The sequence below is a fragment of the Hylobates moloch genome, unplaced genomic scaffold (assembly GCF_009828535.3).
Source record: "Hylobates moloch isolate HMO894 unplaced genomic scaffold, HMol_V3 SCAFFOLD_28, whole genome shotgun sequence".
In the NCBI taxonomy this organism is placed as follows: Eukaryota; Metazoa; Chordata; class Mammalia; order Primates; family Hylobatidae; genus Hylobates; species Hylobates moloch.
This window is the reverse complement of record NW_026652303.1, coordinates 1,334,808-1,356,792: the sequence shown is the minus strand read 5'-3', so window position 1 is coordinate 1,356,792 and position 21,985 is coordinate 1,334,808. Positions and strand designations below refer to the sequence as shown.

Genomic DNA, 21,985 nt, shown 5'->3' with positions numbered 1-21,985 from the left:
AGTTTCCCAGGGCAGAGCTGGTGGCTATTTCTGCAGACAGACGTAAAGAAGCCTCCTGGCCAGAGAGGGAAAGTGAGGGGGCAGAAAGTTCACAAAAGCATGTGCTTTTATAAAAACAGAATAGAAAGCATGGCTCTGGAGAGACGTATGAGTGGCTACCCACAGATGACGGGACACCTCATGACCTTCAGACCAGCGATCCCCAACTTTTTTGGCACCAGGGTTTGGTTTCTCAGTGGTGGGAGAGATGGTTTCAGGATGAAACTGTTCCACCTCTGATCATCAGGCATTAAATTCGTATTAGAAGCATGCAACGTAGATCACTCGCCTGCGCAGTTCACAATAGGGTTCACATTCCTACAAGAATCTAGTGCTGCCACTGATCTCACAAGGAGGCAGAGCTCAGGCAGTAATGCTCACCTGCCCGCCGCTCACCTCTGGCTGTGAGGTCCAGTTCCTAACAGGCCACGGACCCATACCTGTCTGCAGCCTGGGAGTTGGGGAGCCCTGCTTTAGACCATCTCCTTCCATTTAACTCTGGCAGGTTGCGCCTGCTTTCTAATGCCTACTTTCTCAGCTCCAGCCTTTCCCTCCTCCAATTCACTGCAGTTATTGACACCCTTTGCTTCCAGTTCAGCCTCTTCCAGCCCCTAAGCTAGTTCTGGCCAGAGCAGAGAGAACAGCAGCTTCCTCAGACCAACAGGAAAGGTTTTAGAATTCACTCAGATAATACTGCTGACTTGGATTCAGCCTAGATGGATGCTGCTGGCCCAGGACAAGGGACTAGTCTTGTATCTGAAGAATTCCTCTGTGCCACAGCTGTGGTAGGCATCCCAGGCTGGCTTGTGTTCCTGACTCCCTCATTTGCCCTCTAGCTTTCTAATTCCTCTGACTTCCAGTTGTTCCCTGGCTTCTGCTTAGAGTGAAGTAATAGCCATTACCTGGAACCATCTGTTGCTGTCTTCAATTCCCTTGGATTTGGCATGCCCAGTGGAACCAAGCCCGACAGCACACAGTATCCCTCCCAGGAACCAGCCTTGCAGATGGGTCCGTAACTATTCCAGCTGACCACTGGCTTCACTTCCCTGCCCTAGACCCACCAACATCCCAATATGTTTCTCATTAAGATCTCCTGAAATTATTAAATACTGGAAGTGGCAATGGAAAATAAGATGGCCTCACAATTGAGTTCCAGATTTGTGGAAATCCTTCTGTCCTAGATGTGCATATCCTTGATTTCCATCCTTACTTTTTCAAGTTTGCAAAACACACACAGAAAGAGGGCACTTAAAATGTAATGGTTTAGGCTAATACGGAATCAGATATTGATAATCTTTGAGGAAAAATATTGTCTAGAAATCAAATAAATTTTCACATATAAATATATAATTATGAAGGGAAATGTGAAATAGACTTAAGAAAAATGTAGAGTGAAAAATTGGTTTCATGTCTTAGTTTGAAATCGATCATGAAAATTAAGATGATTGCAGTTATAATCCCTCAGCATAAACTCTCCATCTTTTATATTAGTTAATATATAATGTAAAATATTTGATACCACTGGCTCTTGTTCCTGTTCCAGAACATTCTGTAGTAGTTTCTGCTTGGTACTAAATTCTTGATGTAGGCTTTCCCATTTCATTCTCATCTGGTCTTCCGCGGATGATTTCTCCCCTTCCATCCCCAACTCCTGGGATAACACATCAGGTTTTTCGCTATTAGAAGAATAAATAATCTAAGTTTACAAAGTGCACAAAAAAGTGATAAGACAGGTAACTTATTGTGTGTACCAGACCTGGCTTCTCAAATGAAATAACATTACCTTAGTTATTAGCTTACACTTTAAAAATAACAAAAATGTTTAGGCCAATCATAAAGCAACTATATTCCTACTCATTGATAAACTGAACCATGTGCAGAAGGGATACTTAAAAATGCATTGAATAAAAATAATTGTAACATTTGGAATAAAAAATTATAGCCTGATTACAGACTAGTATCCTTTGGCAAATAGCAGAAAAGTTAGTTCAAAACCTTAAAAATGTGTTAGTCTAGGGAGAGTTACGATTATGAGTCCAGAGAAAATACAGGACACAGGAGGGTGGTGCAGGACACAGGAAGGTAGAACAGGACACAGAGAGCTAGTACAGGGCCTGGAAAGGTAGTACAGGACACAGGAAGGATCGTACAGGATCTGGGAAGGTAGTACAGGGCATGGAGGGATAGTACAGGGCCTGGGAAGGTAGTACAGGACACGGGAAGGCTCGTACAGGACCTGGGAAGGTAGTACAGGGCATGGAGGGATAGTACAGGACCTGGGAAGGTAGTATAGGACACGGGAAGGATCGTACAGGAACTGCAAAGGTAGTATAGGGCATGGAGGTATAGTAACAGGGCCTGGGAAGGAAGTATACGACATGGAGAGATAGAGCAGGACCTGAGAAGGTAGTACAGGACCCTGAGGGATAATACAGGACCTGGGAATGTAGTACAGGGCACAGAGGGATAGTACAGGGCCTGGGAAGGTAGTACAGGAAACGGAGAGATAGTACAGGGCCTGGGAAGGTAGCACAGGACATGGAGGGGTAGTACAGGGCCTGGGAAGGTAGTACAGGACACGGAAAGATAGTACAGGGCCTGGGAAGGTAGTACAGGACATGGAGGGATAGTAGAGGACCTGGGAAGGTACTACAGGACATGGAAAGATCGTACAGGGCCTGGGAAGGTAGTACAGGACATGGGAATGATCGTACAGGACCTGGGAAGGTAGTATAGGACATGGAGGAATAGTGCAGGGCATGGAAAGGTAGTGCAGGACACAGGAAGGATCATATAGGGCCTGGGAAGGTAGTACAGGACACAGAGAGACAGTACAGGACCTGGGAAGGTAGTACAGGACACGGAGGGATAGTGCAGAGAGATATGGGAGGAAGACCCTGTAGTGTCATCCTTAAAGGTAGGCAGCAATGTGACTTCTGAGATTGGTATGGCTCTTATTTATTTATTTATTTTTGAGACAGGGTTTCACTCTGTCACCCAAGCTGGTGTGGACTCGTGTGATCACAGCTCACCATACACTCAAACTGCTGGGCTCATGCAATCCTCCCACCTCAGCCTTCCAGGTAGCCTCCCAAGTCTGGTATGCACCACCAGACCTGGCTAATTTTTTTTTTTAATTCTTTGTAGAGACAGGGTCTCACTATGTTTCCCAGGCTGGTCTGGAACTCCTGAACTCAGGTGATCCTCCTGCCTCAGCCTCCCAAATTTGTGGATTTCAGGTGTGAGCCACCATGGCTAGCCGAGTTTGACTTTTAGAGCAAGATAGACCTGGATTATGACCCTCCGTTTAGCACATTATTTGTGACACTGGGGTAATTTGTTTCACTTCTCTGTGCCTCAATCTTCTCATCTTTAAAATGAAGACAGTATCTACCTTGCATAATTATGAGAATGAAAGAGAATATATGCATAAGGCCTATAACCCTATCTGGGAAATAATGGCCACTCAATAAATGGGGGTTAATAATGATGAAAATGGGCCGGGTGTGGTGGCTCATGCCCAGCACTTTGGGAGGCCGAGGCAGGTGGATCACCTGAGATCAGGAGTTTGAGACCAGCCTGGGCAACATGGTGAAACCTCATCTCTACTAAAAATACAAAAATTAGCTGGGCATGGTGGCACACACCTGTTGTCCCAGCTACTCAGGAGGCTGAGGCAGGAGAATCACTTGAACCCAGGAAGCAGATGTTGTGGTGAGCTGAGATCGCACCACTGTACTCTTCTTGGTGACAGAGCAAGACTCCATCTCAAAAAAAAAAAAAAAAAAAATGAAAACAGGAACAACCTAGGGTGGCTGAATTTCCATGGATCTTCATTTTTCAGGATCTTTGAAGTCCTAACTAAAACCGTGTCATCTGAAAGGAATACTAGATATTAATTAATATTTTGATGCAGGGCCTTTTGCTCAAGTGAAAAAAAAGAATAACAAGTGTGATCGCAGGATAATAATACTCCATGGTACCCCAAAGCCAATGATTCTTACAATAAATGTAAACACAACAGTGTCTTTAGATAAGTCTGCAGAAATAAGACTTAAAATTTCTGTAAACTGGCCTGGCACAGTGGCTCACACCTGTAATCCCAGCACTTTGGGAGTCCGAGGCAAGAGCATCACTTGAGCTCAGGAGTTTGGGCCAAGCCTGGGCAACACAGCCAGACCCTGTCTCTACAAAAAAAAATTTAAAAATTAGCCAGCCATGGTGGTACATGCTGGTAGTCCCAGCTACTTTGGAGGCTAAGGCAAGAAAATCATTTGAGCCCGGGAGTTCAAGGCTGCAGTAAGCTATAATCACACCACTGTACTCCAGCCTGGGTGACAGAATGAGACCCTACCTCAAGAAAAATAAAACTCTTTAAATCTGTGATGCAGGGATTCCACTCCTAGGATATAATACAGATAATCTTTCCCATCTGAGAGATATGTAGGAAGTTAATTTAAACAATGCTAAAAGCAGCAATCTTAGGGCTGGGTGTGGTGGCTCACACCTGTAATCACAGAACTTTGGGAGGCCAAGGTGGGTGGATCACTTAGGTCAGGAGTTCAAGACCAGCCTGGCCAACATGGTGAAATCCCATCTCTACTAAAAACACAATTAGCCAAGCATAGTGGTGGGCACCTGTAATCCCAGCTACTTGAGAAGCTAAGGCAGGAGAATCACTTGTACCTGGGAGGCGGAAGTTGCAGTGAGCCAAGATCGCATCACTGCACTCCAGCCTGGGCAACGGAGCAAGACTCTGTCTCAGAAAAAAAAAAAAAAAAAAAAAAAAAAAAGCAATAGTAACAATAATAATAATGGCAACGGCAATAGTGCAAATATCCAGCAATAAGAAAAAATGGGTGAATAAATTATGCTCACAAAATAAAATACTATTAAACAGTTAAAATGAAGAACTAGATCTATATCTCAACATGAATATATCTCAAAAAATAATAGCAAGTGAAAAAATGCCAAAACATAATTGATACCTTTAGTTGAGTGTCTATAATATTAGTATCTGAATTTTTCTATTTTCTAAAAATTATTTTTAAAAAGTTTTGAAGTTCCTACGAAGTTAAATATTTTTCTTGCTTTTTTCTTTTGTGGTAATAGCCTATAGTATAGCCCTTTTAATTCATTTGTATTTACATAAAAATCTGTAATAAAATCAGAGGAATATTTAATATTTATAGTCTTACATTTAATCATTGACACATGTACAACACCAGTAGCAAACCTTTTAAAACATAGTCTTTTGTTCCCCATGAAAATTATTATTCTTTCCTTTTATATTTACATCAACAAATTTCCAGTTGTTTTTCCTCAGTAATATTGGAAGGCACCCTCCATCAACCCTCTACAAGTAACGCAGTACTTATTCCTTATATGGCAAATGTGTGACTCTATAAAGTAGGTCACGCCCTTCCCACAGAGGTTTCCTTACACAAACCAAGTCACATTTATAGTCTTAGAAAAGCAGCTAGCAAGTTAAGGGCTGAATATCAGGCTTTTTCCTAGTAAGGTTTATATACATATACATATATATTTACTTTGGAATGTAGATATCATTAATTCATGGTTGTTTGCCTGGTACCCAAAGGCTTGAAAACAGGCTGAGCTGTTATCAACTGCATATAAAGGTGAAGTTTCTTAAAAATTTGTATAAAAGTTGAAGAATTTATAAGTAGTCTTTAAAGTGAATCTTATATAGAAAGCCAGTACTGCACTGCAAATTTATTTTCAAAATATTTTTTATATTTGAAAGAGCAACTTACAATTGTTTGTATTTCATTTAGGTCCCTTCCAAAGCTAAAGGCCAAGGAAAGGAAAAAAATATATGGCAATAAAGGTGCAGAAGATCCCTTCTGCTCCTTTTGTGAGGATACGTATGGAGAGGAGGCAATGCTGGATGGGTTCTTTTTCAAAATATTTGTTTGGCAAAAATATTCAGAAAACTATGCAAGATAAGTAAACATTTTAGAGGAGCTGGAAACAGGTAGGAATGCAACGTGAAGGCAAGTCTCGGCTCAATCAACATGAAAGAAACAGTCTCATTTTGGGTTTATTACAGACACATATTCATGGTCTTATCAGCATCTTTAAGCATGATACACAACAGACAGTTTTTAAACTCCTTTATATTTTTAAGGCAAGTTTTAGGGTTATTTAAAGTCAATCCCTGCCTATAGATGCCATAACGCTATTCATTCCTATTCTTTTACATCGATATTTATTAGCCATGTCAAAACTTTCACAGATTTTTGTTTTGTTTTCCTTTTCTTGAATGTCTTCCTATTTCCTACATACTTTGTCACAATATATCTGCTGCAATTGCATTTTAGTTTGTTTATTCTCCTATCATTTGCCCTCAGAATTCATATATATGTATATACGTGTGTGTATATGTAACAGACTGTACATACTCAGCATTGATGTCATATGTCAGCACTGATTAAACTGCAAAAAAAAAAGCTTTAATTCCTATGTTGTCCATCTCTAAAATGTTTTTTTATTATCGACGGTCTATTCCAGTTCTTATCTACACACATACTCTACTTTCAACTTTATATCACATTTTTACTTAGCATCATACATATATTTTTTGATATGGTTACATCACTTTTGGTTAAGATTATATATGTATAAAATTTTCTTCAACTTTTTTATGCTAGTGAGCATTTATGCCTTTTTAATTATTTGGTATTACAAATAATATTTCCAAAACCATCTTCATAATACATATTTCCTCCTTTATGTTACTTCCCCTAAAAATGAATATTCAGAAATGGGAAATGGAGTCAAATTTATTTGCCAAAGGATACTACCAAATTACAACTTTTAGTAATACATAAACACAGAGGTTGCATGAAAACTTTTTTTTTTATGTTTTAGATTTCAAAGAAAGTTTTCCTGCATATCTTCTCAGTTGACATTTATAATTATCACAAAACTTCTGTGATGACATTAGTGCATTATTATTCTAAATTCTACAGAGGAGGCTCACAGCTGAGTGACTTTTCCAAAGTGACCTTTGTGGAACTAGAATAAAACTCAGACCTGCCTCAAAATATAGTGGTGCTTCCACACTGCTGCAATTCCTCTATGACCTTTTAAATAAAAGTCTTCAACTTGAAAATTCTCCAAATTCCTTAATTTTTCTTGACTTTTCTGTGTAGAAGACTTTCAAAGTCTTCACTCCAGACCAAGATTTCAAAATATTTAATGGGCCCATGCATTTATTGTTTAGAATGTTGTTAGGGCAAGATAAGCTCTTATAGAGAGAATGCTCTCCAGTTAGATATAATCATTCAATTAGAAACATCATGTATCTCATTTTATAATGCATTTCTTATTTGATTAAAAAGATGAACCCATGAGCATCTTTGGACAGATAGGCTGCGCACACTGGAAGGAGGGCAAACAAGGAAGCTTACTACAGGCGCTATGCTCAGGCAATGCAACAAAATGTTCAAAATGCAGGTACACTTACTACCCTAAAGCAAAAATGAGATGACTAAATTTTGCAGAAGATGTTTAAAATAAAATTTTGAGTGAGATGTTTACTTTTCTCCAAATGTCAAGGAAACACAATGAAGAGAAAATTGAAGCATTTTGAAACATACCCAGCGTCACTAGAAGTCTCTGCCGCCGAATGTTGAATTAGAATCTCCTCTCCACGACTGGCTACCGAGCGAAGGAGACTCTTCTGCTCGGCTAATTCCTGTTCTAACTCCTGCTCAAGGGAAAGGACAAATGCAAACACATTTGTTACTTTATGATTATTGCCTACTATCATAGTTCTAGCTATAAAATTCTCAGAGAACTTCGGTAGTGAGCTTTTAAGTTTGCACATTGCATAAAGCGTGTGGTTTATGTAAATATTCAAATGTGTCTCCAAAGTAGTCTGTAGTGTTCTTTTGCTTTGATATAGGATACCTCTGAAAAATCTGGGGGTAAAAAAAAAAAAAAAAAAAAAACCAATGGGAAAAGAAAATTTTACTGGGCAATAGTGCCCTCAAGTGGTACAAAATACACTCTCATTTTTCAAAATCAATATTGTCATGCTAAAAGGATAGATCCTTGGGAAAAGTGGCTTTTTAAGTTCTCCACTTACTTGGTAAATTAGGTTATCAGTAGATTTGGCTTTAATTCTTCATTATTTATAATAAATGCTCTTGTTATTTGAGAAAATAAAATATTTGAATATGCTTTTTACATATAGTTAAGGTACCAATGAGAAATCATTCTTATTCATCAAAGTTCATTTGTTTCACTAGGCAACAATTAGCAATTCTATTTTGTAACGGCATCTACTTGAAAGTTAAAATACAAACTGCATTCATCAAAAAAAATAACAAACAAACATGCAACTTAGACTTTCACCAAACCTCAAAGTCTTTTCTGAGATTTATATTAAAATTAAATAGATTCAGAGGGCAAATCTGAAAACAGAATAGGTATCTCCGGTAAAGAAGATGAGAGCCGTGTTACACTATTTGTAAACCTAAACACAAGCTTTTCTTAAAGACTGGATGTTCAAATGACCAATCATCCCAGTGGTCATGAGTCAATACATTGAAACACCCACACGTTGCTTCATTCAAAGAGAAGATAAAGAGACACTCTGTCTTTAGTACAGAAGCAACTTGTCTGTCCTTCTGAAATATGCCTCTCAGGTTCTTCCCTGGGCAGATCTGCGAGCTAGAGAGAGGTAGGAAACACTTTACTTTTTGTTGCTGGAGACTGCTCTGCCGCTGGTGGGTCCATGTGGTGCGAGCTTGGGCCAGCCATTCCTGGACGCCGGGGCTCTGCGTGGCTGTTAGGTCAACATCGTTCTCCTCCTTCTCCTGTGCTGTTCCCTGCTTTTAACGAGGCAGAAATCAAGTCATGCTACACACCAGAAAACCTTAACCAAAGGGGAGAGAAGGCTACTTTGGTGTGATCTATGTAATGATACCAAAGTGGCTCCACTGGGATGTGAAACCACAGTTTTTTAAAAAAAACAGTAACACAAAACCAATCTAAGTTATGCATTTGCAGGAGAAAGAACAACAAACAGATAATCACACATAGAACTGTTTGAGGGGAAAACCCATGTATTTAGAGGTTAGTCTTTTAGCTGACCAATGTGTCATCAGATATTCCAGAATTTTTTTCCACAAAAACATAACTCAAGATCCTTTGATGAGTTTGTTTTTTAAGTCACACAAAGGTAAACTGTTTCTCAAATGATCATTACCCATAAGAATTGTGTCTCTCCCGTGAAAGCTTTACCCTGCCCTATGTCACTTTCTCTAATCCAGGTCCAGACAATGAAAGATTTTTAGAATAATCTTCCTAAAAATTTTCCTGAAAGATTATCAATCAAAGACATTTTAATGTCTTTGAGAAGCAAAAAGTTCACTGTTCTGTAAGGCATCATACTCTCTGGAATACAGTAAGAACTTAAACTTGATTCTCAGTTCATATGGGAGAAAATATACTGCAGCATAGAGGCAAAGATTCTAAACAAGGGTGTCCCAGGCTGGCTGGACATCCTCTGTTCCACCTTTCACAGAACCTCACCTTCTGTTTCCACCTGTGTCACAGAGCCTCACCTCCACCACAGGTAACTCAAGTCCCAAGACACTGAACTAGGCAGGAAGCCTCATCCCTGATACTGGTCTGTGTAAACCTTCAGTGTCTACCCTACTAGGGTGACAGATTTAAATTATTCCTAGAATTCTCTATCTTTGAGAGTCTGCTGTTTATATGATAATATTTATAGACTGACCTACATAATTAATAGACTGCATTCAAAGATGAAAACTCTTTAAGAGTCTTTCTTTCAGAACCATCAATTAGCACATTAAAAAAAGTCATTTACTGTGGGCACATGTGGTTACCATTTTACAAATTCAAAGCTTAATTAAGCCTTGAGAGGTCACTACTGTGATAATTAAAGGTGAGATCTCTGAAAAAGTACCCTTCACTCCCTGCATCACCATCACCAGAAACTGGCCCATTGCTAAGCTGGCTTGGAGAAAGTCTGACTAAAGGAGAAAGACCAAAGTAATGACTCAGCACCTAGGCAACAGTTGATCCTTCCTGCCTGATTATTCTAATGGAATTTGAAAGGCCCTAAAATGTTGCACATCAAATGGGATTAGTTCTGAATGAGAGCTTTTCTACGCACATAGATTCATCTGTCAAAGGATAAATTATAATTTCAATATAACTCATTCACTACTTATTAAGCACTCACTAGACACTGTTCTAGAAGCTGGGAGTGTTTTGGAAGCCAGATGAGGGCCCTGGTGGGGAGTTAGACTATAAACAAACAAGATAACTGAGCTGATGATAAGGCCTACAGAGACAGATAATGGGATAGAAAGTTTTAGGGAGGCCTAAGGAAGCATCTTTAGAGAGACAGTTGCACTCTGCATGATGAGAGACCACCAGCCTGGCAAAGATCTAGAGTGAGGGCATTCAGACCCAGGAAACAGTTGGCACAAAGACCCTAAGGTGAAAGAAATTTGCCATTTCAGAGAGAACAGAGCAGCGAAGAGGACAGCGGGGCTGGCGTACCATGGGGCAGAGGAAGGATATTTTACAGGTTGCTTCCACAGAGGAGCCTCCTGCCATCTATTTCTGGAGCTGCTGCTCCCCGCCCCCTGGTTCTTCTTTGCAATGTCTGAGCACAGCGTAGGACCCAGCCATTCCCGCTCATCCAACCTAACTGCCCACAGAGACCCTTCTCTCGCTCTCTTATTTTCAGAGTTTTACACTCACCATTTTAGGGAAATAGATGGGATCTGTTTACCTTTCTGTTTCTTCTTTTTTTCATTAGAATCTCATGATTAAATTGTCTGAGATAATAGATCTTATCTTTATCTTTGCAAGGCGGTGTCAGTGCTTGAAGCTAAATGAACAGTAAAACTTGTAGGTAATAGTATATAAAACTTTCTCCCAGATCCTGAGCCCACCCGAGCTCACAGGTACTTCCTTTCCTTTCAGATGATCCAGCCAGAGATCGCAGTTTAGGTAGAACAACGGGGGTGCAATGGTCTAATACGTGCTAGTTGCATTTTGCAAGACCTTTGGAATGGGTGACTAGCGACACTAAATTCTCCACCTTCCGCCGAATAAGCAGTGATTTTCCTAAACAGGGGAAGTTTGGGTGGATGGGCATTCTCCCAGAACTGGAACCCATGATTTTCTGCATGAAAACAGATTCTCTCTCATCTAAGAATCCGCCACCTTCTAAGAATAAGCTCTAAAAGATCCTGGTTCTTCCAAGCAAAGTTGAAACAGCAGTTCAAAAGGAACCTGTAGAATATGGCCTCAAGAAATCAGTGGACAAGACTGAAAGTTGTCCCCATCAGAGCTGCTCCAGCTGCCAACGTAGTGGCCCTGGCCATGACCTGCTGACTTGCTTTTGTGGGATCCAGGCCACTTTCTCTCTGCTTTTCTCTTCAGCAAAAATTTGTTTTTCAGAGCCCGACCTGAAGACTCCCTTGGAAACTTCTCCCAGCCCTGAGCCCAACGGGCTCTTCTATGCCAGTTACTATGGTCTGATTGAGAGAGGTTGGCTCAAGTTCCTTACACCAAATTTGGATTTGGAACAGCGACAATTGAAATGTTAGGTCTTAACAACTTCCTCACTTTTATATGCACAGATATATATTCAGATTCTATGTGGTTAGACTCAGTTTTTCAGTGAGTGAATTTTTCTCTGAATGATTTAGTCATTGTGAAACATAAGACTTGGACCACAGGAAGCAAACCATGATTAAGAATCCAGTCCAAATTTCATTCTCTTTCCCCTGGGGATAAGAAGGTGCAGCCAGAAGGAATGTAATTATGGTAATCACTTTCTCTGAGGTGTGATAACAGTTTTCTGCCATACCTAGGGAATGGGGAGGTTAGGCGGCTTCTGTCACCAGTCCCCACTGGGTGGGGCTACACAAACTTTATTTTGGAAATACTAGAACAGTAACCACTTTTGCCAGGAACATTCCTTGGAAGATGAATGAGGACTGGGCAATGCTAAACATTAAATAAAACATTTCTTTATAAAGCTTTTTATTATTTTATGGGGCAATCTCTCTGTTCCTTTAATGAATGATAATGTGTGAAAAAGACCTAGCTTCATGAAGATACCATGTAATTCAGGAGATCTTACTACATGCCCTTAAGATCTTCATATAGAGAAGCAGTCTATTTGATAGGAAACAAAAGAGCATAGTCATTCACTGATACCCATGCAAGTCAAATTAGTTAAAAAGAATGGAGGTAAGAGGTATTACCATCTCCCAGCTTCAGTAGCACTAAGTAATGGCGTGCTTACAGACTTACGAAGGTATTCCAACCCTCCTGAACCATCCAAGCCCCAATTAAAGGGCATTAACATTCCTGATGGCTGCATTTAATGGATGATTTGTTTTCTGCAATTAACTTTAGTTAATTTCAGATTAACTCCAAATTATTTTTAGTTTTCTACATAAAGGGATATGATCCTGTTCATGGCAATAATAATGTAAACAGGGCTCCTTTTCTTCCCACAGATGGAAAAACATCTTCCAGGAAGCTCTAATTATTTTAAAAGACCTATTAATATTTTATATGCTGGGAACTTCATTAGATGAAAGATGATGGAATTTATAGATAGTTTAAAAATAAACAGTAACCAATTTCCATGTAGTAAAACACTACCACATTTTTCTGTATTTACACTTCACCCAGTGTGGGCAGGGTCAGGACTTGACTCAATTTAAACAATTCCCGTGGACCTGGGCAGGATCTGCTGGGTGTGGACGCCACAGCGGTGTGTGCATGCTCGGTCCAGACCGCCAAGTCTCAAGCCTGGCCTTTCAGCATAGCAGAAGCTTCTTCGTCTCAAAGAATGTGATTTGGAAACAGTTGGTTATTGTTATTAATTATTTTAACTGCTGCAATTTGAGCATTTATTGTATTACTTGCATTTAAATCCTCACTGTTTTTTTTTTCTTTTTGATTATTTTTTCCACATGTTCTAAAGAATTTTTTTAAGTTAAATATTATTATCCATATTTTACAGATGAGAAAACTGATCCGTAAGAAAGTTGTGGGAAATTTAAGGATCTTGCCCCAGGTCACGTCGTTAATAATGAATGGGAAGAAGATAAACAGATTTCAATCCTGGCTTGTGAATATGCTTTCTTTGGCACACAAATTATTTTAAAAATTTAGATTTAAATGTCAACGTTTAAAAGTTGGGAGGCTTTAGAAATAAATCCACATTCCCTATCTCTTGAAAAACTAGAAGATCCAGCAGTGCCACTTGTAAATTCTTGTGTGATAATAGCTAGAGCTTAGTAACAGCTGCTTCTTAGACAGGAGACCCGCTTGCCAAGGGCCAGGCTGGGCCTGCTCCCCTCATTGGTTTGCCCTTCCCAGGCCATGAGACCTTGGAATTTGTGGTTTCTGCCTTGTTTAATCCCTCTTGTGCTTGTATCAGGCTGCCCCTTCCCTTACTACCTGCCTCTAGGGGTAGGGTGGGGCAAGGGAGTAATAAGAGCTTTACAAGTGATTGCTATCCTACCTAGGAAACTTGCAAGGCTTTCCCTTTATTTTAGCTTCTTTAGAAATTAAGTTCATTCACAGATCACCACTGAAAATAGAAGAAAGCATTATGTATCAGACCTATAATAGCTGTTTACAAAACTAGGTGAATTGCTGTCTACTTTCACAGCTAGAAAATCATTCTACTTTTGTTCAGTTTTAGTACGTGTAACCTTTTCTTTTGACTTTAATTACGAAGTCACATTGCATGTGCATTTTCAAGTGTGTAAATCCAAGCAAAAAGTTGTATTTATTTGCATCTATTTACCCAACACAGAGTTCAAACGTCTTTTCATATGTTCATTGTCCATTTGTATTTCTTTTCCTGTGAATTATCTCTTCATATCTTTTGTCCATATTCTATTATTTGATCTTTCCTTACTGTTTTACAAAAGATTTGTGAATTGTATAGTTTCTTCCCTGTTTGTCTATGTCTTTTGTTTTATTTTGTGTTACTCCTCGCTCCCTGTCTACGTCTTTCAACTTGGTTACTTTTTTGGGAGTGAGGGAGGGGGTTCATACAGAACTTTTTTATTTTTGTGTAGTAGTTTCATTTTTATTTGTTTATTTATTTATCTACTTATTTATTTTTGAGATGGAGTTTTGCTCCTGTTGCCCAGGCTGGAGTGCAATGGCGTGATTTCGGCTCACTGCAACCTCCGCCTCCTGGGTTCAAGTGATTCTCTTGCCTCAGTCTCCCGAGTAGCTGGGATTACAGGTTCCCACCAACACACCTGGCTAATTTTGTATTTTTAGTAGAGACGGAGTTTCATTATGTTGGCCAGGCTGGTCTCGAACTCCTAACCTCAGGTGATCCACCCACCTCAGCCTCCCAAAGTGCTGGGATTACAGGTGGGAGCTGTGGCCCATTTGTTTATTTTTTTAGTTGGCGTCTCACTCTGTCACCCAGGCTGCAGTGCAGTGGCACAATCATAGCTCGCTGCAGCCTCAACCACCTGGGCTTAAGGGATTCTCCCACCCCGGCTTCCTTAGTAGCTGCGACCACAGGCATGTGCCTGTGGTTAATGTTTTTATTATTTGTAGAGATGGGGTTTTGCTATGATACCCAGGTTTGTCTTGAATTTCTGGGCTCAAGCAATTCTCCCTTCTTAGCCTCCCAAACTGCTAAGATTACAGGCATAAGCCACCACGCCCTGCCCATGTATTAGTTTAAAAGAAGCTATAAAATTCTGGGTTTGGGGTATACTGGCAAAGGTTTTCCTAAGATTAAAAAAAAAAAAATCATACATTGAGTACCCTGAAGACTTGTTTTCTATTTAAATCTTTGATCCACCTGTGATACATTTTTCTGTAAAATATGGGGTAGAAAATACAGTTTATCATGTTTCAAGTGATTATTTACAGAGTGAGTCATATTTTGTCCACTGATTTGTAATGCCACCTAAAATATTTATCACATTCCTTTATATACCAAATCTCTTTCTGGAATAGTTATTGTTTAATTTTCTGTTCACATATTTATTGCGCCAACACCAAACTATTTTAATTATTGTAATATTGCATTTTAACATATGATTAGACTGGCCGGGCATGGTAGCTCACGCCTATAATCTCAGCACTTTGGGAGGCTGAGGTGGGTGGATTGCTTGTGCTCAGGAGTTCAAGACCAGCCTGGGCAACATTGAGAGACCTCCATCTCTACAAAAAATAAAAAAAATTAGCTGGGCATGGTGGTATGCGCCTATAGTCCCAGCTACTCGGGAGGCTGAGGTGGGAGCATTACTTGAGACTGGGAGGCAGAGGTTGCAATGAGCTGAGATTGCGTCCCTGCACTCCAGCCTGGGTGACAGAGCAAGACCCTGTCTCAAAAAAAAAAAAAAAAAAAATCCACACACATATATGATAAGACTAATAACCCCTCAAAACTCTTCATTTTCAAAATTTTATATGGAATATTACATTATTCCTCTAACTTGTTTTTTGTCCATATAAAAACTATAAATTCTCGACTTTTTTTTTTTGAGACAGAATTTCACTCTGTTGCCCAAGCTAGAGCACAGTGGCACAATCTCCGCTCACTGCAACCTCTGCCTCCCAGGTTCAAGCAGTTCTCATGCCTCAGCTTCCAAAGCAGCTGGGATTACAGGCATGCCCCACTACACTCAGCTAATTTTTGTATTTTTAGTAGAGATGGGGTTTCACCATGTTGGCCAGGCTGGTCTCAAACTCCCAACCTCAAGTGATCCACCCGCCTTGGCCTCCTGAAGTGCTGGGGATACAGGCGTGAGCCACTGTGCTCGGCTGACTTCATTTTTTAATTTTTATTTTTTGTTGGATTCTTTTATGCTTTTCAATGACCTAACTTCATTTTTGTAATAGGCCAGTCATCTTCCTAAATTTCTCCATTGCTTCTAAATAGTTTTTAGTTGATTAAGTTTGGTTTTCCATATCATATAATCATATGATCAGCAAAAAGCTGAAAAAAAAAATATGTAGGTTAGTCCTAACAATCATCGTCACACTGAGAAAATAGAAGCAATCACAGTTAACTTCCATGAAGTTTCCATGACAATATTTACGTCTTACTTCCTACCAGTATTTGTATTCCAACATAGATGCTTTCCCTCCCCCTCATTTTACTTGGAGAACAGGTTGGCCTGGTCTCAACCATTATTGCAGGAGAAAAGTGTAAACGGTAAAGGAAGGCACAGTTTGGATCAGGCCACAAGAAGGAACAGATGATAACATCAGATGCTTGTAGGGTTGGGGCAGCTAATGGGCTTCTAAACTATTTGGTCTCTGGCTTACTTAGCAAGAAGGGTAGGGAAGACCAAACTCTGCACTCTTTTTTTTTTTTTTTTTTTTTTTGAGATGGAGTCTCCCTCTGTCTCCCAGGCTGGAGTGCAGTGGCGTGATCTCAGCTCACTGCAACCTCCACCTCCCAGGTTCAAGCAATTCTCCTGCCTCAGCCTCCTGAGTAGCTGAGATTACAGGTGTCCACCATCAGGCCCAGCTAATTTTTTTTTTTTTTTTGTATTTTTAGCAGAGATGGGGTTTCACCATGTTAGCCAATCTGGTCTCGAACTCCTGACCTCAACTGATCCGCCTGTCTCGGCCTCCCAAAGTGCTAGGATTATAGGCATGAGCCATGGTGCCCTGCCCACATTCCTTTTTCACCAATTTTTCCTCCATTGGGTTACTTCCATCAACGTGTAAACTTATTATTTTTCTGATCTTAAAATGAAATACTCGAATTGTGATGAATGTAAAAGAAAAAAAGAGATAAAATTTTCTTTGACCCACTTCTCCTTATAGCTTATCTCATTCCTCTACATACCACTTTACAGCAACACTCCTGGAGTAGCCTTTACTTTCCCTCCCCAGTTCCTCTCCTCTGTTACTTTCATGTCAGAGTGCTTTTTGCCTCCACCACTCCGCTGAACTGCTGTTGTCAGTAGTCCTAACAAAATCTATTTGCAAATGTTTGCCAAAGTCCAAGAGTGTAAACTTAAAACCGCATGCTAAAATGTCAGTGTAAAGCAGGTACATACACGAGTATGCGTCACCGCCAACCTGTTCCTTTACCTGGCAAACCTTAGAAGGAGCACGTGAACAGTGTGCCAACTTGCGGCTGTGGGCCAGTGGCTGGAACCCTCACCTGCATGTTGAGCTGCTTATCGTGCAGGGCTCTCTGCAGCTCTAGCAGGCTCCCCTTGAGCCTTCTCAGCTTTCCGGCCAGCTGCTCCGCCTCATTCTTGGTGTGAGCTTTGCCCTCCAGCAGCAGGTTCTCATTGTGGACTGACAGTTCTGATAAAGCCACCACCTTCTGCTCTATTTCCACCAGCATATTCTGCAGCAACAGAAATAAGAATGAAACTCACACATCTCCCCAGCCTCTGCAAAGACTGTTTCCCACAGTGAAACACAGCCCTCTGGAGTCTTTTACCAAACGGACAGGCTTTCGTGATTTTTTGTAGTTTTCCCATAGCCTTGACGAATGAGTCTATAGGCTTTTTTAATTTTTTTAAATTTATTTTTATTTTTTTAGACGGAATCTCGCTCTGTCGCCCAGGCTGGAGTTTAGTGGAGCGATCTTGACTCACTGCAAGCTCTGCCTCCTGGGTTCATGCCATTCTCCTGCCTCAGCCTCCCGAGTAGCTGGGACTACAGGTGCCCACCACTATGCCCGGCTACTGTTTTGTTTTTTAGTAGAGACAGGGTTTCACCGTGTTAGCCAGGATGGTCTCGATCTCCTGACCTCGTGATCTGCCCGCCTCGGCCTCCCAAAGTGCTGGGATTACAGGAATGAGCCACTGCGCCCGGCACACTTTTTTTTTTTTTTTTTGAGGGAGAGTCTTGCTCTGTCGCCCAGGCTGGAGTGCATTGGCATGAACATGGCTCACTGCAGCCTCCATCTACTGGGCTCAAGGAATCCTCCTGCCTGAGCCTCCCATGTAGCCAGGACCACAGACATGTGCCACCACACCTGGCTAAATTTTTTATTTTTTCAACAGAAACGAGATCTCACTTTGTTACCTGGGCTGTTCTCAAACTCCTGGGCTCAAACAATGCTCCCACCTCAGGCTTCCAAAAGTGTTGGGATTACAGGTGTGAGCCACTGTGTCTGGTGACTTTTATTTTTAATTGTCTGTTATGGTATTAGAGGGGTCCGTAAAAAATTTGCCTGAGCCTCTCAATTTTTCTTTTCTTTTCTTTTTTTTTTTTTTTATTGAGACAGGGTCTCACTCTGTCGCTCAGGCAAGAGTGCAGTGGTGGGATCATGGTTCACTGCAGTCTTGACTTCCCGGGCTCTGGTGATCCTCCCACCTCAGCCTCCCAAGTAGCTAGGACTACAGGCACATGCTACCATACCTGGCTAATTTTTTGTATTTTTGTAGAGACAGGGTTTTGTCATGTTTCCCAGGCTGTTCTTGAACTCCTGAACTCAAGCAATCTGCCTGCCTCGACCTCCCAATGTGCTGAGATTACAGGCATGAGCCATGGTGCCCTACCAATTTTTCTCTATTTTAAGATTAGCTATCATAAAATGACAACAACGCATTGAAAAAAAAACATGAAAACTTTTTTTTTTTTTTTTTTTTGGAGACCGAGTCTCGCGCTCTCACCCAGGCTGGAGTGCAGTGGCGCGATCTCGGCTCGCTGCAAGCTCCACCTCCCGGGTTCCCGCCATTCTCCTGCCTCAGCCTCTCCGAGTAGCTGGGACTACAGGCGCCCGCCACCATGCCTGGCTAATTTTTTGTATTTTTAGTAGAGACGGGGTTTCACCGTGGTCTCGATCTCCTGATCTCGTGATCCGCCCACCTCGGCCTCCCAAAGTGCTGGGATTACAAGCGTGAGCCACCGCGCCCGGCCGAAAACTTTTTTTTTCTTTGAGATGGAGTTTCGCTCTTGTCACCCAGGCTGGAGTGCAGTGACGCGATCTCAGCTCACTGCAACCTCTGCTTCCCGCATTCAAGCAATTCTCCTGCCTCAGCCTCCAGAGTAGCTGGGACTGCAGGCACACGCCACCATACCCAGCTAATTTTTGTATTTTTAGTAGAGATGGGGTTTCACCATGTTGGCCAAGATGTTCTTGACCTCCTGACCTCGTGATCTGCCTGCCTTGGCCTCCCAAAGTGCTGGGATTAGAGGCGTGAGCCACCACGCCCAGGTGAAAAACATTTTTATATAGTCAACAGATAAGGAGAAAAGGCCATTGCCATTGCCTTAGTGTTATCCCGTTATTATAGTATTTTTGTGTTAGATTATGATAATTATGGATAATAAAAATAAGACATCACATGATCAACTCTTACCTTGTTAATTTAAAGAGAATCCTCTCTTTTGAAACATTACTGCTTTGGATGGATTTATTTTTCAGGTTGCTGCTGTTATATTTTTTAAAAATTTGGTTTTTTTTTTTTTTTTTTTTGAGATGGAGTCTCGCTCTGTGGCCCAGGCTAGAGTGCAGTGGCGCGATCTTGGCTCACTGCAAGCTCCGCCTCCCAGGTTCATGCCATTCTCCTGCCTCAGCCTCCCAAGTAGCTGGGACTACAGGCGCCCGCCACCACGTCTGGCTAATTTTGTGTGTTTTTAGTAGAGATGGGGTTTCACCGTGTTAGCCAGGATGGCCTCAATCTCCTGACCTCGTGCGTGATCCACCCGCCTTGGCCTCCCAAAGTGCTGGGATTACAGGCGTGAGCCACCGTGCCCGGCCAAAATTTGGTATATTTTTAATCGTACATTTCTACAAGTTTTCCCTACATTTTTACTTTCATGTTCTGGAATAAGTCTCTGGTGCTACAGGGTTTTCCTCTAAAATAGAGATTAAATTAGAGAAAAAGAAAAATAGCCAGGCGCGGTGGCTCACGCCTGTAATCCCAGCACTTTGGGAGGCCGAGGCAGGCGGATCACGAGGTCAGGAGATCGAGATCATGGTGAAACCCCGTCTCTACTAAAAATACAAAAAATTAGCCGGGCGCGGTGGCGGGCGGCTGTAGTCCCAGCTACTCCGGAGGCTGAGGCAGGAGAATGGCGTGAACCCAGGAGGCAGAGCTTGCAGTGAGCAGAGATCGCGCCACTGCACTCCAGCCTGGGCGACAGAGCGAGACTCCGTCTCAAAAAAAAAAAAAAAAAAAAAAAGAAAAATAGTCTTTCTTCTTCCTATATAAGACTTAAAAGAAAAAACAAAAAAGACTAAAAAAAAAAAAAAGCAAACATGTTTTACTTTCCTCATAAATCATTGTTTTTATATTCTTTAATTCTGCACCCTTTGAAATGTACTTTCTTATTTATATTAAAGTAATTTATTAATGAGAAAAGATACTTCATTTCCCTATACAAAATCAAAATTAAGAATATAAAGTCAGGCTGGGTGTTGTGGCTCTCACCTGTAATCCCAGCACTTTGGGAGGCCGAGGAGGGCAGATTGCTTGAGCTCAGGAGTTTGAGACCAGCCTGGGCAACATGGCAAAACCCCGTCTCTCCAAAAAATACAAAAAAATAAGCCAGGCATGGTGGCACGTGCCTGTATTCCCCGCAACTGGGGGGCTGAGGTGGGAGAATCGCTTGAGCCCAGGAAGTCAAGGCTGCAGTGGGCTGAGGTTGCACCACTGCTCTCCAGCCTGGGTGACAAAGTGAGACCTTGTCTCAAAAAAAAAAAAAAAAAAAGAATATAACATCAAACCAAAAATCTAGAACTAAGTGGAAAAGTAAAACTTTTATTAAAATAGGAATTAAAAGACGATTTCCTGAGGATTACTGTTTAGAAATTAACATAATTCTGTGCAGGGTTGATTTTACCATTAGGCACAGCAAGTACAGTGCTGAGGGTCTGTGATGCTTTTTAGAGCCCCAAGAAAATGTTTGATTTTAATTTCTTTTAAAATCAAAAGAAAAAAACGGAATATAGTAATATGGAATACATCACAACAAATCTATTCCAAATCATGTAAGTCTTTATACCACAGCAATTGTAAAACTGAAAATATAATTTTTAGCACTTCCATGGGGGAAACAGCCTACAAAAATGAAGTGCCGAGACCCACAAAGGTCATCACGTGGTTCCAATTCTGTGTAATAGTCACCGTTATAATTATCATGCAACTGGATTCATATTAGATTTTAATAGACAAGATTTTAGCTGGCTTAAATATAAGATTTTAATTGATTCTAATTAAAATTTGAATTAATTTAATGTAGTAATTTAATATTATATTTTTAAAAACTATTTTCTGGTGTGATTTAATATGTTTCTAGTTTCTTAAAGTAAGCTTGTCCAACCCACGGCCCATGGGCCGCATGTGGCCCAGGACAGCTCTGAATGTGGCCAACACAAATTCAGAAAATTTCTGGCCAACACAAATTCAGAAACTTTCTTAAAATGTTATGACTTTTTTTGTAATTTTTTTTTTAAGCTCATCATCTATTGCTAGTGTATTTTATGTACCGACCAAGACAATTCTTCTTCTTCCAATGTGGCCCAGGGAAGCCAAAAGATTGAACACCCCTGTCTTAAAGTATGGTCAAAACACTATTTTAATACTTTGGAAAGGTCTTGAAATACATTATCTGGTTTATGGACTTTATGCATTACTATAAAAATAGATATCTCCAGAAGAGAGAGGTGGCAGTATGATAAAACATAACTTCGAAATGTTAGTTTGGGTGGTAACTTCAAGTGCTAAAAGGGAATGGGCTAAAAATAGATGTTTCTTCTAAAAAAATAAACATTAGAAAGAAGATATAAAGAACAGAAAAACTTGCACGTGGCTAATTAATCTCTATCATCATGGCAGAGAATAACAGTGGTTTGAATAAACATAGATAAGTTTCCTAAAGCATTACAAAATCCGAATGATAATGATCAATATTATGAATCTCAAATCACAAATAAGAATAGCCA

At 40.7% G+C, this 21,985-nt stretch overlaps 1 protein-coding gene across 1 annotated transcript in view; it reads right to left on the bottom strand.

The window, feature by feature from the left end:
- LOC116463154 (nesprin-1-like) overlaps positions 1 to 21,985 on the bottom strand; it is a 532,795-nt gene that overhangs the window by 146,621 nt on the left and 364,189 nt on the right. The window contains exons 97-100 of the mRNA XM_058434482.1: positions 17,240 to 17,431; positions 8,766 to 8,897; positions 7,662 to 7,771; positions 1,559 to 1,715 (exon numbers count right to left, since the gene is read on the bottom strand). Of these exons, the coding sequence (XP_058290465.1) occupies positions 1,559 to 1,715; positions 7,662 to 7,771; positions 8,766 to 8,897; positions 17,240 to 17,431 (591 nt within the window). The remainder of the gene's footprint in view (positions 1 to 1,558; positions 1,716 to 7,661; positions 7,772 to 8,765; positions 8,898 to 17,239; positions 17,432 to 21,985) is intronic.